Source organism: Electrona antarctica, assembly GCF_951216825.1.
Source record: "Electrona antarctica genome assembly, contig: scaffold_275, whole genome shotgun sequence".
Taxonomy (NCBI): Eukaryota; Metazoa; Chordata; class Actinopteri; order Myctophiformes; family Myctophidae; genus Electrona; species Electrona antarctica.
In genome coordinates, this window is record NW_027638326.1 from 3158 (window position 1) to 20039 (window position 16882).

General features: G+C 40.4%; 1 protein-coding gene and 1 long non-coding RNA gene across 2 annotated transcripts; one reads left to right on the top strand and one right to left on the bottom strand.

The window, feature by feature from the left end:
* Nucleotides 1-608: 608 nt before the first annotated feature.
* Nucleotides 609-2803, top strand: LOC306918165. Its single transcript, XR_013789294.1, has 3 exons — nucleotides 609-746; nucleotides 2102-2199; nucleotides 2468-2803. It is a non-coding gene; the product is annotated as an uncharacterized lncRNA (long non-coding RNA).
* A 6748-nt stretch (nucleotides 2804-9551) lies between these two features.
* On the bottom strand, nucleotides 9552-12886 carry LOC306918166 (uncharacterized protein; the record flags this gene model as incomplete). The annotated part of the gene is made up of 4 exons (XM_079531047.1): nucleotides 9552-9874; nucleotides 10290-10463; nucleotides 12012-12095; nucleotides 12805-12886. 4 exons carry the CDS (start codon nucleotides 12884-12886, stop codon nucleotides 9552-9554), a joined length of 663 nt encoding a protein of 220 aa, XP_079387173.1.
* Between the last annotated feature and the right edge of the window lie 3996 nt (nucleotides 12887-16882).

A 16882-nucleotide genomic window follows, 5' to 3' on the forward strand; every position in this document is an offset into this window, starting at 1 on the left:
CTCTCTCTCCCCCCTCTGTCTGTCTGTCTGTCTGTCTGTCTGTCTGTCTGTCTGTCTGTCTGTCTGTCTGTCTGTCTGTCTGTCTGTCTGTCTGTCTGTCTGTCTGTCTGTCTGTCTGTCTGTCTGTCTGTCTGTCTCTCTCTCTCTGACCCCTCTCTCTGACCCCCCCCCCCCTCTCTCTCTCTCTCTCTCTCTCTCTCTTTGACCATCCACCAATCCAAGCTAATAGAAACGGCAGGCTTTCTATTTCTGAAAAGTTGCAATGCCATCGTTTTAATCTTGTTTAGAAAATGAAAATCTGCCTATCGATGATGTCACTGGTGGACGGGTTGCTGAACTTTCCACAGCCCTCCTATGACACAGACTGAGTAGAAAATTATTATAATTATGAAGAAAAGTGGCGAAGTGGTCCTTTAACGGAAGTACAAATACCTTATTGTACTTTGAGTAAACATGTGTTGTAGAAAACACCATTGATATAATAAAGTCATAGTTTTACCCTCCACTACATCTCTGAATACTATTATTAGTACAACTGTGTGTTAGAATTGATTATCAGTACATTGAAAATCCATCAGTAAATCTCCTGTTTGATGTTTTTAGTCAAGTCGTGTCCCGGTGGATGGACGGCGTTTGGAGACGGATGTTACTACAGAACTACTGAAAGGAAATCATGGCAGGGAGCTAGAGATTACTGTCAGAGTCAAGGAGCTGATCTGGTGGTCATTAACAGTCGAGCAGAACAGGTTAGTGTGTGTGTGTGTGTGTGTGTGTGTGTGTGTGTGTGTGTGTGTGTGTGTGTGTGTGTGTGTGTGCGCGCGCGCGCCTACTTCCACTTCACCACATCTCAGAGGCAACATTTTTACTTTTACTCCACTACAATTATTTCTGAACTGTAGTTACTTTGTATGTTTTGATTATTATTACAAACATACAATTTAAGCATTTATCAGACACAGAACGATTTACAGTAAGCAAGTAAGTAAGCAACATGGTATTACATCAAATACATAAAAATAGTCATCATGAATCATACGTAAAATAACCTAACGTCTGTCTAACAGTAGAATATATATATAATGAAACTATGCGTATACACTATAGAGTGCTATGTCTACATAAAATGCTATTTAAGTTACATAAGTTGAGCCTTTGTAAGGTCGTCAAGGCTAGGGAAAGTGCTATGGCGCTAAGATGGAGTCTGAAGAGGTGGTTTTCAGACTATGGGTTAAGATGGAGTCTGAAGAGGTGGTTTTCAGACTATGGGTTAAGATGGAGTCTGAAGAGGTGGTTTTCAGACTATGGGTTAAGATGGAGTCTGAAGAGGTGGTTTTCAGACTACGGAGGAAGATTAGCAGTGAGTCAATTTAAGGAGTGATCCATTAAAGGACCACTTCACCACTTTTCAACCTATCTTCATATAATTGGTCCATATAAAAGCTCATAGCGTGGCACTCGGTGCCGCGCTATGAGCTTGTAGGTCTGCTATTTTAGACAGACAGACGGATGGACGGACGGACGGACGGACGGACGGACGGACGGACGGACAGACAGACAGACAGTGGCCCCCAAAAATAGCAGACCTACAAGCTCGTAGCGCGGCACTCAAGCTCGTATCGTGGCACTCGGTGCCGCGCTACGAGCTATGAGCTTGTAGGTCTGCTATTTTAGACAGACAGACAGACAGACAGACAGTGGCCCCCAAAAATAGCAGACCTACAAGCTCATAGCGCGGCACTCGGTGCCGCTTAGACAGACAGACAGACAGACAGACAGACAGACAGACAGACAGACAGACAGACAGTGGCCCCCAAAAATAGCAGACATACAAGCTCATAGCGCGGCACTCGGTGCCGCTTAGACAGACAGACAGACAGACAGACAGACAGACAGACAGACAGACAGACAGACAGACAGACAGACAGACAGACAGTGGCCCCCAAAATAGCAGACCTACAAGCTCATAGCGCGGCACCGAGTGCCGCGCTATGAGCTTGTGATCTACATCTACATGAGCATGTGATCTACTTCCATGATTAAAGTGAAGAAGTGAATGTATTGGATCAAATGAATGATGATTCAATCATGTACAAATGATCAGGTATTCATCAGAGGATTGAGGACTGGGGGTTCATGGATTGGTCTGAAAAGGAGCGGAGGCAGATGGACGTGGGTGGATGGAACACCACTGACAACAACGTGAGACATTTTACATTTTTATATTGTAATTATATCAAAGTCACTGTAAGTAGTTCAATACATTGTGTTTATTGTGCAGGTACTGGTACTGTATGTGAGTGACTGAGTGGATGTGGGTCAATACATTGTGTTTATTGTGCAGGTACTGGTACTGTATGTGAGTGACTGAGTGGATGTGGGTCAATACATTGTGTTTATTGTGCAGGTACTGGTACTGTATGTGAGTGACTGAGTGGATGTGGGTCAATACATTGTGTTTATTGTGCAGGTACTGGGCCAGTGGATTTCCTCGTAACGATGAAGACTGGAACTGTGCATTCTACCGTCAATATACTGACCCTGGAACATGGCGTAATTACTCATGTTCAGATACATGGCCCGCAATCTGTGAAAAATGAGTGTGTTTTCACTCCATTGATTAAACTGCAGCTCAGCGTTGCGCTGCCAGCGGTGGAAGAAGTACTCACATTTTATACTTAAGTAAAAAATACCACGTTGTAAGAAAATACTCCAAAAAGTAAAGTCCGGGATTCAAAATGTATTTGAGTAAAAGTACAAAAAGTATTTGAATGTACTTAATTACGGAAAGTAAAAAAAGTACCTGTTTTGCAGAGTGTCCCATTTCACAGGTTCCGAAAGTATAAAAATGCATTTGAAAATAGCAGATCTACAAGCTCACATAGCTTGTAGATCTGCTATGTTCAAACGGCCTAAGAAGGCACAATGTATATTGCTGAAGGGGTTAATGCAAGTTTTGTAATAATAATCCAAATCTACAAAGTAACTAAAGTCTTCAAATACTTGTAGTCAGTGGTGGAAAGTAACTAAGTATATTTACTTAAGTACAATTATGAGTGTCTCCAATTTGCAATACTTGTACTTCTACTCCACTACATCTCGGAGCCAAAATGTGTACTTTTACTCCACTACAAGCAGTGGTGGAAAGTAAGTACATGTACTCAAATACTGTACTTAAGTACACAGTTGAGGAATGTTTTGCTTTACTGGAGTATTTCCCTTTTGTCAGTACTTTTACTTCTACTCCACTACATCTCAGAGGCAAATATTGTACTTTTACTCCACTATGATTATTTTAAAACTGTAGTTACTGTTACTCAGTGGTGGAAAGTAACTAAGTACATTAGTAGTAATTAGTAGTAAGTAGTACAGTGAAAATTATTCTATGTTATATATAACATGTTATTGTTTTCTTTAGCATGTTATTCATTTAGAACAACTCCAACCAGTGACCCTATTCTGGGGACCAACATTCTGCCAAACATAGTAGATCTACAAGCTCTCAGCGCGTCCACGACACCATGCACTGTGAGCTTGTAGATCAGCTATATTCACAGTGAAGAGGGACATGCGCTAGTGCAGAGGTTCTCAAAGTGGGGTCATTAAAGGGGGTTCCCGTGGGTCACCAGAAAAGGTGATTTATAGAAAAAATATATACATTTATAATCTTGTTTCTGTCTCTCTCTCTCTCTCTCTCTCTCTCTCTCTCTCTCTCTCTTCTCTCTCTCTTATGGTGGTTCTTATTTTTAGATGTAAGTTTGCAGCCAAATATATAATATCAGTGTGGGGGTCCTTAACATGAAAATGTTTGAGAACCACTGTTAGAGGATCTAGTATAGAACCCTGGGGGACCCCAGTCAACTATAAATGTGGTTCTCAACCTTTTCAGACCACAACCCTCCAAAATAATCATTATTGAACTGGGACCCCCCAAAATAATCATTGAATTGGGGACCCCCCAGAAATAATCTTATTGAACTGGGGACCCCCAACATAACCTGTCATCAAGGAGTGTTGTGTGGGAGGAGTAAGACGAAGGCTCTACATCCTCCCGGTGGGGGCTCCTCACTATTTTTCATTTAGTTTTAGTCATAGTCTTTTGAGTAAACATGTATTAAGTTTTAGTCATATTTTGATCATCTGAAATTTTTTAGTCTTAGTCTAGTTTTAGTTGACTAAATAGTGTAAGATTTTAGTCGTCTACAATGTATTTTGGCTTCGTAATGGCTGATTGTACACTTGGTTGCATGCTGAAAATAGCAGATCTACAATCTCACAACGCGTCACAGTGCGACACGTTGTGAGATTGTAGATCGGCAGAGCACAACCAAACATAAAATGACTTGTCTTTTAGTTCTACTAGATCTCTTCTCCAGATTTTAGTCTAGTTTGTATTTCTTGACATGACATTTTCAATATATTTAGTCCTTGTTTTAGTCATGATAGCTTAGTTTTTATTTTGTTTTTATTTTTGTCGATGAACATTTTTCATCTTAGTTTTAGGGGCCATCCAGACGAGGACGTATTTTGAGTTACCTGGGCAAGTATTTAGCCGATCTGCCCTTTTTGCCACACGGAGACGGCGTTTTGGGGGACTTAAACGGCTAATTTTGAAACCACCTTCCAGAGTGGGAAAGTTTGGAGACGCGACTTTCTCGTCTCCGTGTGTATAGAGCGTCGCAGTCCCGCCTCCTACCCTGGACCAAGGACTGTCTATAGAGGATGAGACGCGAAGACCGTACGGGCGACGCCATGTTGCTTATGGTGCTCCATGGAAGGAAAGAAACATGCGCAGTTGAGACCCAGGAAGCTGAGCGCGGAAGTGTTGGCTGCATATAGCCCATTGCGCATGTTTCTTTCCTTCCATGGAGCACCATAAGCAACATGGCGTCGCCCGTACAGTCTTCGCGTCTCGTCCTCTTTAGACAGTCCTTGCCCTGGACCAGGAAATGATTCTCCGTTCATTTTCCTCATAGACATTTCAGAAAGTATTTATTTAAAGACGCTTACGCCGCGGACAAAGCCAACTCGAGTCGTGACAACTCATGACAACACAAACAATATTTTGGACCAAACAAATAATTACAAAGAAGAAAAACAACAAAAAAGTGTTGTAACCTGCCGTTTTTTTCTTCTTTCTAATTATTTTTTCGGCCCCAAAAATTGTGTTTGTTGTCATGATTTGTCACGACTCCAGTTGGCTTTGTCCGCGGCGTAAACGTCTTTAAATAAATACTTTCTGAAATGTCTATGAGGAAAATGAACGGAGAATCATTTCCTGGTCCATGGTAAGGGGCGGGACTGCGACGCTCTATAGCAAATGCTGCCTAATTTGCTGAAACGGTGATGTCATGTTCCCCTCGCCCCCTCCAAACTAACTAGTGTTAATGGTTTATTTCACCATAACCACTTACATATAAGTATCACAGCTATTTTATATTTGCACATAATGTCTATAAATCTCTTCTCCAAAAATAGCAGATCTGCAGCCCGCATGCATGAGCTTGTAGAGGAGCTATTTTTGGAGAACAGATATAAATTATGATGATTACCAATCTGGAAAGACAAGGAAAAAAAAGGATGATCTTCTACATTATTGTTACTATTAAATGGTGTAGTGTAGAATAGATTAGTATATAGGCTAACAAGTTAGGCAGCACAGCCACCTGTGTGTCCGTTCCTCTCAGGCAGGTCTGACTGCAGTGATGTGCAATGATTAGCGCTGTATGTGCTGCGCAGAAGTTGGAATCAATCTAAACAAGAAATTATCTGACATTCAGAGGTGTTGCGCACCAGCGAATATATATTCAATCTCCAAAGTCAAACTCATAAATTCACAATTAATCATGCCGCCCCTCGTTGAGAGATGATCTGAGCGAGAGAAGGGGTGGGAGAGACTCTCTCTCTCTCTCTCTCTCTCTCTGAATGTGTGAATCACTTACCTTGTGCTTGCTGCTCGTTTTCAGAAGAATTAATCCAAGGTTTGTCATATTATGGTTTAAAGTAGGCATAAACTTTAGCTGGTCAGTCAGTGTGTGCAGACTCAGAGAGAGAAGCAGCACTGCTCTGCAGCCTGTGTGGATTAATTGGCACAACGACTAAATTGGGGAGAAATTTGAGAAATTTGGCTACTCTAAATAAAAAATAAAATACAAAATAATACAACTTTAACCTTTTAAGTCCCTATAAAATAGACTATTTATAAGCTCACAACACGACAGGTTGTGAGCTTACAGTACATTGGGCTATTTTGTGCTATTTTTGAACATTCCTGTAATATTATGTTTGAACCTTCCAGCAGGTGTATTACTGTATTGTAATGATTCATTCATAAATTACTGTATTGTAATGATTCATTCATAAATGACTGTATTGTAATGATTCATTCATAAATGACTGTATTGTAATGATTCATTCATAAATGACTATTGTAATGATTCATACACAAATGACTGCATTGTAATTATTCATTGATAACGTACTGTATTGTAAGCCATCTTTTTAATCACCTTGTACTGTATACTGAACAGTGTAAGCATTTAATAAAACGTTAATTGGCAATAGTATTGTTCCAGTCTATTAATTAACAATTCTGCTGCCCTGTGGAAAAATAATGTATGTACCAGATAATAACCAGATCATATTCTGATAATACTGATAATAGGCAGTAAGGATTAAAACATGTTTAAATCCTTGCTCTTTGGTCCAGACTAAAGCCTGTCCTCTCAGAGTGTGAAGGTCTTACTGTGTGTGTGTGGAGACATCATGTCTTTGGTCCAGACTAAAGCCTGTCCTCTCAGAGTGTGAAGGTCTTACTGTGTGTGTGTGGAGACATACCGTCTTGGTAACCCTTTCTTTTCCAGTACAGTAATAACCATGAAATTACATGGTAATTACATGGTTATTACAAGGTAGTAAGGAGTAATTACTGTGTATTGACTAGGTAATTACATGGTAACTACAGGGTAATAAACACAACAATTACTAGGTAATTATCAAGTATTTTCTTGACTACTACCCAGTAATTACCAGGTAATTCTGAGTATTTACCAGGTAATTACAGGTAATTGCCAGGTAATTACATGGTAATGTAACCAGTAATTACTATGAAAACTAATCAGTAATTACTATGGAATTATCAAGTATTTTCTTGACTACTACCCAGTATTTACATGGTAATTACATGGTCATGTAACCAGTAATTACTCAGAAAATACAAAGTTTTCCCCAGTAAGTACTAGGTAATCCTTATGTATTTTCCTGCCAACTACCAGGAAATTATAACCTATATACTAGGTAGTTACCAGTTAATTACACTGTAAATACTGGATAATGGCCATGTAGTTACCTAGTATTTACTATACAATTCACTGACGACTACCAGGTATTTACCCATGAATTATTGAGCCATGTGTTATCAATCAATTGGTGCAGTTGACCGTGAGGCTGTTAATGACGGTATTTACATTGTAATTACCAGATATTAACCTGATAACTACCATGTATACCCAGTCCATTACATGTTAACTACAGGGAAATATACCCAGTAAGTACTAGGTAATTATCACGTATTTTCTTAACTACTACCCGGGAATTACCATGTAATTATGAGTATTTATTATTGAGTCATAACTTACCAACCAACTGGTGCAGTGGCCGTGCGGGTGTTAATGACTATTTACATTGTAATTACCAGATATTAACCTGATAACTACCATGTTTTACCTGGTAATTACTCAGCATTTACCCACTAACTAGAAAATATTTAACCGGTAATTACCTGCTATTTACCCAGTAAGTGTGATTTGTATTTACCTAGTATATACTAAGTAATTAAAGTGGAACTGTGACTGTAAAAGAAAGCGTGGTTTGTTTCCATATTACTACCTGGTACTTTCAGTATTTACACAGTAATTACGGTAGAACTAGACTGTAAAAGAAAGCGTGGTTTGTTTCCATTATATTACCTGGTACTCTCTCAGTATTTACACAAATATTTACACAGTAATTACGGTAGAACTGGACTGTAAAAGAAAGCGTGTTTCCACAATATTACCCTGTACTTACCTGGTAATTGTAGCTTCTAATTATAAAGAGTTGAACAATGGGCAATAAGTCTGATAATTACCTAGTCATTACCCAGTAATTAGAAAGATGGACCACACGTGACATTTATTATAATTACACCTCCTCACACACACCACCCTGTGACAAATACTGTCAAAGATAGATTTTAATCTTTACAAAAAAATATAAAGATGACCTCAGTGCAAATAACAGGAACAGTGTCATAATACAATTTTTACACTCTTTTTTACAAATTGGACTTCAATATGTAAACTGTAAAATCTTTACAAAAAAAAAAGATAGATGAGCTCAGCTCAGTGCAAACATCTCAGTGCAAACAATGCAACAGGAACAGTGTCATAATACAATTTTCTTTTACACTCTTTTACAAATTGGACTTCACTATGTACTGTAAACTCTTTACAAAAAAAAAAAAAGAAGATAGATGAGCTCAGTGCAAACATCTCAACAACATGCAACAGCAAACAAGAATTATAAAACTTAATAAAATGTAAACCATCTCAGTCACAGGAATTCACATTATCATTCGTTTTCCTGCAGACCGGTCTGGCCAAGCACTGGGTGAGTGTTTTGCAGAAACCAAAAAGTGGTAGATGTTTTTTTTCCACTTTTTGGTTTCTGAAAAACACTCACCCGGTACTGGCACCCACCCAGGCCAGACAGGTCCTCTGAAGACACTTGATAATGTGAATTCCTGTGACCGAGATGGTTTACCTGGCCCACATGCCCCTCATTTGTACTGTAAACTGCCAAATCTGTAAACTCTTCACAAAAAAAAAAAGAAGATAGATGAGCTCAGTGCAAACATCTCAACAACATGCAATAGCAAACAAGAATTATAAAACTTAAATAAAATTTAAACCATCTCAGTCACAGGAATTCACATTATCATTCGTTTTCCTGCAGACCGGTCTGGCCCCAAGCACTGGGTGAGTGTTTTGCAGAAACCAAAAAGTGGTAGATGTTTTTTTTCCACTTTTTGGTTTCTGAAAAACACTCACCCGGTACTGGCACCCACCCAGGCCAGACAGGTCCTCTGAAGACACTTGATAATGTGAATTCCTGTGACCGAGATGGTTTACCTGGCCCACATGCCCCTCATTTGTACTGTAAACTGCCAAATCTGTAAACTCTTCACAAAAAAAAAAAGAAGATAGATGAGCTCAGTGCAAACATCTCAACAACATGCAACAGCAAACAAGAATTATAAAACTTAAATAAAATTTAAACCATCTCAGTCACAGGAATTCACATTATCATTCGTTTTCCTGCAGACCGGTCTGGCCCCAAGCACTGGGTGAGTGTTTTGCAGAAACCAAAAAGTGGTAGATGTTTTTTTTCCACTTTTTGGTTTCTGAAAAACACACACCCGGTACTGGCACCCACCCAGGCCAGACAGGTCCTCTGAAGACACTTGATAATGTGAATTCCTGTGACCGAGATGGTTTACCTGGCCCACATGCCCCTCATTTCTGCAGCTTATATGCAATGCGGAGGAGCTCTGTGTTGTTCCTCATCTTCTCCACTTGTTGTTGAAGAGGAAGATTATCATCTAAAAAGGCTTTGCATATTTTGGCATAGCTTGCCAAACTCTGCTTTTCTCTAATCATTGGAAGCTCTCCAAAATCCCCACCCTCTCCCGCAATGAGGACATCCGCGATGACCGCTGTCCCCGCAATGGTGTTCCGGTCCACATCAAGCTCCTCGCAGGTCCTCGACATGCTGCGGGTCTTCTTGAAGACTTTGAGGAACTTTTTATAGCGATGTGTCACATCCTCTGGGCTCTGAACTACAAGAGAAAAGAAAAAAATATATAAATTAAGACTGTTATAATTCAAATGATGATCAGTACTACATTCCAGGCTTAAATTGATCTAGCCCTGGACACCTGGCACTTACAAAAACATTGGTGCATTAGGTGCTGCAGTGTGATGTAAGCGCCAGTTTCAAGGTTCCCCTTTAACTCTGACAGAGCATAAATGTCCTTGTACACTATCAAGAATTAGACTTTTATGGATCAATTTAGAATCCCCTAAAGGAAACCCACAAGGAGTCCCTAAAATCAACTTTGAGAACCACTGATGTAAGTAACATAACAGGGGTGTGTGTGTGTGTGTGTGTGTGTGTGTGTGTGTGTGTGTGTGTGTGTGCGCACGCACGCATGTATTGTACAGAAAGAAGCAATGTGAGTAATCTTTTTTTACCTCGCTTTACAAATGAAGCCCGCTTCTTCAGCTTCTTCTTCGGCCTGCGGTCATCTGAAGAGGAGCCTGAAGAAGACGACGACTTCCTCTGTCTTTTCTTCTCTTTCCTCTTTTTGGAGAAGGAATCGGAGTCCGAGGAGACGGAGGAATCTCCACGGCTCCTTTTGCGTGACCCTTAAAGTTAGCAAATGTAAAAGTTAAAAGCAAATCTATACGTTCGTTATTTCCATCCTTTTTTATTTAAGACATGATAATTGCAGCAGCACCACAAAACCAATAACATGAGTACTTATGTTAACTAAATGCATTTGCAATTAAATTAAAAAAGGTTACTTTTTTAGGATTCAAATTAAAAAATAGCAAAATATTATTCAGGATTTAAATTCAAATATAGCAAAAACAGCTGATTTACAAGCTCAAAACACATCGCACTGCGACACGTTTTGAGCTTGTAGATCGGCTAGTTTTTGCTACGACAGCAATGTGGCCCTCTGGAGTGAGTGTGGACATAATAGTGGCCCTCCATCGTCAGTTTCCCACCCCTGCTTTAACTAATCAAGACTAGATTGTAGTAGAGCCTTACATGTTGTTTTTGGGAGGAACCGTCTAGTTACCTTTTGAAGTTAGGGGACCGGCCTCTGAGAAGCGAGCCTTCTCTAGATGGAAGTCTCGCTGCTCCTTGAGGAGTCTGTTCTCCTCCTTTAAGATACGAATCTCCTCTTTTGAGGAGCCGGTTTTGCACTTTCATGTGGTATAAATCACTCTTAGATTTATCCATGGTGGACGCCATAGTATGTTGAACCTCTTCAACTGAAAAGGATGCAGAAAGATGTATTCAATACTTTGTCTTTACTAAGCTGTTCTCGCTTTGTAAGGAATGTTCTACTTGCCCAAAGGTCATGCCCACGTGCCCGAAAAGTACACTTTCCATTATAAAATAGTTAACATTTGCACATTTGAAAAAAAAAACATTAAATCCAAACGATAACTGCCGAGTGGCAACAGTCACTTGGAAAATCCAGAATGAGCGAAACTGCTAGTAGTACAAAGTAGCATTGTTCTTCATAAATAGCCATGTAATGAAGATGGAATGCACTTGACAGTCAGTGTTATGGGGTTCAGCATATCGATGTGATTGGTGATCAACTTGTATGACTGAGAGTATATAGCATGTATGTGTAGGGCTTGATGTCATTCATGCATTCAGTGTAATACAGATCCTGAACAACCTGAAAGCAAACTCCAGTTGCCCGAACTGTTGATTTACTTTTCACAGGCAGTCGGGCAACCACATTATGGAAAACTGATTTAAAACCATAGAGAATGAAATAAATGAGCAGTGAGCAAAAAATGTAAGCACCCACTTGCCACCTCATGCTGGTTTCTCAGCTGGCAGGCCAGGGCCTCTGCATGCTCCCTAACACTCTTCCCTGTGGGCCTGCTCCTTATCGCAGCCACGGCCACAGAAAGCTTAGCTCTCTTTGAGAGCCACTGTGCACTGGCAGCTGCAAGGGTTCCTGCAAGGGTTCCTTTATTATAGACTCACTTTATTATGCATTTTGTGGCTGATTTTTTCCAGATGTCCGAGTTGCCCAGTGGCTCTCAAAGAGAGCTAGGTTTTGTGTGGCTGTGATAAATCTTTGACAATAGAGACCCTGACAATCTCGTGCCATGCGAGACCAATGTATTTACAACAAAGATTCTTAAAAAAAAAAACCTTACCTTCAATATCAGACTGGATCTCCTCCATGGGGTTCTCCTCTGGTGAATTCTTCTTCCCTCTGCGACCGCGTGGTTGTGCCATGACTATGGGGGAATAAGATTCAACAGACATGTTGTACAGTTGAAACATATCAACATTGAGCTGATTATATGGCTTATCCATTAAGGATTTTCCCGATTAATTGATCAATAGTGATTCACTCTGTCGGACTCTGTGCATTGGAGATTAACTCCAATCAAGATACAGGTTTGCAGGATTTAACAGGTGTAGGGAATTCTTCTAATCAGGCTTAGGTTGCCATGGATGTTACACAGTCCAGGCCCAGGGAACACCATGTCCCTGTTTAGTGTAACTAAATGGACCTAAATGGACCCTTAGCACTAAAAGTTAGTTGTTACAAGCTTGTAGATCTGCTATTTTTGAAATATCGTGAATGTCTCAAATCTTTGAATATATATTATTTCAGAGTGAACTACATATTTTCAGATGGGGGTCAGCAGCCAATTACATATATTTTTGGGGGTCTTGGGCTTGACATGAAATATTGAGCACCACTGACATAGAAACATTTTCAGAAAATTTAGAAGACTTTAATTTTGACGTCATGCCTAAATGGGTTAAGATAAAATACACATCCCTATTATCCATAGCTTAAAACGGGTCTTCAACAGGGGGTCCAGGACCCCTAATGGTTACTACAGGGGGGTGGGGGATTTTTTTTAGCTTATCTTTGACAATAGAGGCCATGCGAGACCACTGTATTTACAACAAAGATTCAATAAAAACCATTACCTTCAATAACCGGCTGGATCTCCTCCAAGGGGTTCTCCTCTGGTGAAATCTTCTTCCCTTTGTGACCGCGTGGTTGTGCCATGACTCTGGGGGGAGGGGAAATATATATATAAGATACAATTCAACAGACATGTTGTATGAATTATCCATTAGGAATGTGACCCATCAATCAAAATCAATTATTTAAAATAATATCTAATAATCCGTTGCAAAGGTATTGTCATCCAAACAGGACTTTAGGCCTACCAAACCAAAATGTGCCTGACTCTGTGCAGCAGCATGAGTGAGTGAGTGAGTGGGCTGAGTGAGTGGAGAATGCAGATTAACTCCAATCAAGATACAGGCTTGGGGGATTTAACAGATGTAGGGAATTCTTCTAATCAGGTTTAAATTAGGGTTGCCATGGCAAAAAAGTGGTTTTCAACCAGTGGTCCAAGGACCACCAGTGGTGCTTGAGGGGCTTCCAGGTGGTCCTCATCTAAATGATTGAGAGTTAGTAACCAAATGGACCCTCAACAGTAACAAAAACAAATAAATAATAATAATAATACACATCCCTATATTATCCATAGCTTAAAACAGGCTTTCATGGTCCGGGACCCCTAGTAGGTACTACAGGGGGGCAAAAAAAATCTTGTTTAGATTAACCACTTGAACCCCAACATCCCTATTCTGAGGGGAATATTAATAGCCGATCTACAAGCTCACAACTGACGTTTTCTAAATGTTGTGGGTTGAGCTACACAATTCTAACGCCAGAAATGGGGTCCTTGGCCACGTTGAAGTTTTGCCTTAGTTAAGTGTTAATCAAATCAGAATGTTTTTGTTGGATTGTACAGCTTGTTTCCAGTAAGCACTAGTTAGTTAATAGTTAGCATGCTAAAGGAGGGAGTCCTACATGCAGTGGAAAACAAAGTAAAACTCAACTAAACTCACTCTGCTATGGGATTACATTTGATCATGTATTCATTAAAATAATACACAAAAACTTAACCTCGCGTCAACAGGCTTTCAGTTTGGATACCATTTACAGCTGAGTGCTTAGATCTGGTCCACACACCCGTGACCCGCCTACTATATCCAGTATTTGCATGTGCACAATGCATACGCTTAGTGACCGTTTCCGTATCCGCTCTAGACCGGATCTACACATATTGTACAAGCGACTTGATCTCTTATTAATCACTGTTTTGACGTGCCGATGTCAATTAAAGTGGTAAACTTAGATGGTAGTAGGATCATTATATTCAAAGCTGGGTTATTTTTGGTAGACCGCTCGCTCCAGAGTTGTTCTAGAAACTAGCTATAGCTGTAGTCTACCATAACATTACAGTTGAGGCTCTGGTCGCATTACTTACCAAGATGGTTTTCTTCCGCGTTGCAAAGTTTCTTGATCAGATTCCGAGGCTGTACTTGTGCAGATTGCAGAAGGAACACCGCGGTAGCAAGATGTATAGGCCTAGTGTGTTTTTTTTACAAAGTATTTGGTGCGTAAACCATACAAACTCTACTCCAAATTCCCTCTATTTGCTCTTGCGTCTTGCGTGATGATAACGTAGTTGACGCTGCATACGTCATTCCGCTGTGGAGATGTTCACGCGCCCAATGCAAATCCGACATTCCATAATCCATACATGCTTCATCAACTCACGGGTTATTTACTGCTTGGAATTAAAAAATAAAATAAACTCATTGAACGGGGTCCCACAGCAAACCTGGGTTCTGAAATTATGACAATTCAATCAATTCAACTAGTCTAGTCACGGTGCTCATGGTTAGTGTATTTCATCCCTCCGAGTTGTTGTGAACGCAACATCCGGTGATGCAACAGCGCCCTCCTCCAAACTAACTCTATGCCGCCAAATTCATTTGGACTAATGCACTGTCTGTGAGTGCAGACTGTGCACTGCGTGAGAGTGAGACACTATTGTTGGCAGATGGAGACAGAATAAACAAAACTATGACTTTGACAAGAAGACTACTTGAAAGGACAGCGCGAGGAGGTAAAACGCTGATAAAATGGCTTCAGGAGGAGAGGCTATTGGCCAGGAAGAAAAGATGCCCTGTTTGCTACAACAGAATGCAACTGAAAAGAACAAACACGAGCAAGGATGGTTATCGGTGGTAAGTAATAGGATCTTTATTGCCACACATAGTGCTTACACCCGAGCCACGTATTTTACAGTATTGTACGGCCCCGTTGTTCAATAAAAACATTTTTTTTAATGTATCAGAGCTGCAATACACTAAAAATCCCATAGGCTGTATAGGTTCTCATAGTTGAAAGCAAATGGAGAAAAATCTGAGAAAATGGCCATCAATCTGATTAAAATGCTTTTTATTTAACAATACGGAATATACGGGTACTTCTCTGGGACCGTGCAGTATTGTAGCAGCCGTGAGGACGTCAACGTTTATAGATGTAAGGGACAAATATGGATAAAGTGTGCAAAATCAGGTTGAAGCTGACCCATGACAGATGTCTCAGGGCAAAGGCAACACCCAGTCTGTAGCCACACTCACAGCTAACGTTATACATCTGATTGCAAATACTATTATTATAGTTATATTATATTATATTACATTGAAGTCAATGGCAAGTGGCTTGTGTTTTCCTTTCCTAGTTTAAACTATATTTACAGACATGGATGGTATATGTTATGTTACAGGAGCTGCAGAAGGTCAACCCACAGGGGAAGGACTATCACAAGGTCCATCAAAGATGGCTCAATATTCTCCAGGTCTCACATCTCATTTGCATCATGGATGCAACTGATGCACAGGTGGGATGCTCTCTCTCTCTTCAATGCATATGGGCCATGGCAGTGTATAGGCATGATGTAATGCATTTGTCTCTCACGCTCTCTCAAGCTGTGTAAATGTGTTTTGTTGCGCAATAATTAGCTTTTTTGAGCATCTTAGTTCATCTCATTTTATCTTTACATGCAGATGCAGATACCACATGTACAGTGTCTCTTAATATAAATAGCCAAATGCATACTGACTATTACATAGAGTGCACAATCCAAATAAATCCAAGAAATCACACTTCACTTCATTGTTCATCACAACATGCACAATGGATATCGTAGCACCAACCTAATTATTTAACGAATCCTCCCTGACTACAATAAATCCCAAATGCTAATAATTATGTTGATAGTTGTCCTCTTTTTTTGGCTCAGTTTGTCACAGGGTTTGAGGAGAAGGCATGTAGATATGATAGAGGATGGAGTATGTGCGGGCAGCAAATCACTGACCAGGGTCACTACACTTCTCCGGGAGATTTGCTGTGAAGCAGTCAGACGACTGGAAAGAAGACGGGACATGCGGATAGGAGGGAGAAGAGCGTTCGTAGCGATTGACGAGAGCAAATTCAGACACAAAAGAAAGGTACGATTTTATTTTGTTCATATAGCATCTGAATCGGTCTATATTCCTATACTGCCTTGATCCATGTCTCAATGTCTCAGTGAATTTTAATTAAAGGCCAATGATAATCCTTGAAAGGACCGTAAAATAAATTCGATGTTGTTATAGGTCAGGGAACCCTGATGGGAATGCCTATGCCAAAAACTTTGAGGGCTAAACCTATACTGGTCTCATGTCAGGTATTACCATGATCATGATCAACAAGCACCAAAGTAACGACAACATTCTCAAATTATACATTTTAGGTGGACTGCCATTAAGCATGACATTTTGTTTAATTTCAGTACGGACGTGGAAGACATGGGAACACCTGGCAAAGACGCTCATGGGTCTTCGGGATGATTGAGGTGAAGGGGTCCCGTAGACGCCCTGTGCTAAAACTAGTGCAAAACCGATCCAGGAGGAGATGGAGCCAATAATACACAAATATATTAGACCTGGAAGTGAGGTAATCAGTGATTGTTGGGGTGCCTATGATAGGTTGGCCCGTGATGGGTACATTCACTACCAGGTCAATCATCGGAGGTATTTTGTCCACCCTGGGACTGGTGCTCACACGCAGCACATTGAGCGGGCATGGCGGAGCTACAAGGAGGACATCTACCGGTACAGGGGGAACCTAACAGAGAAAGCATTGAAAATGAAC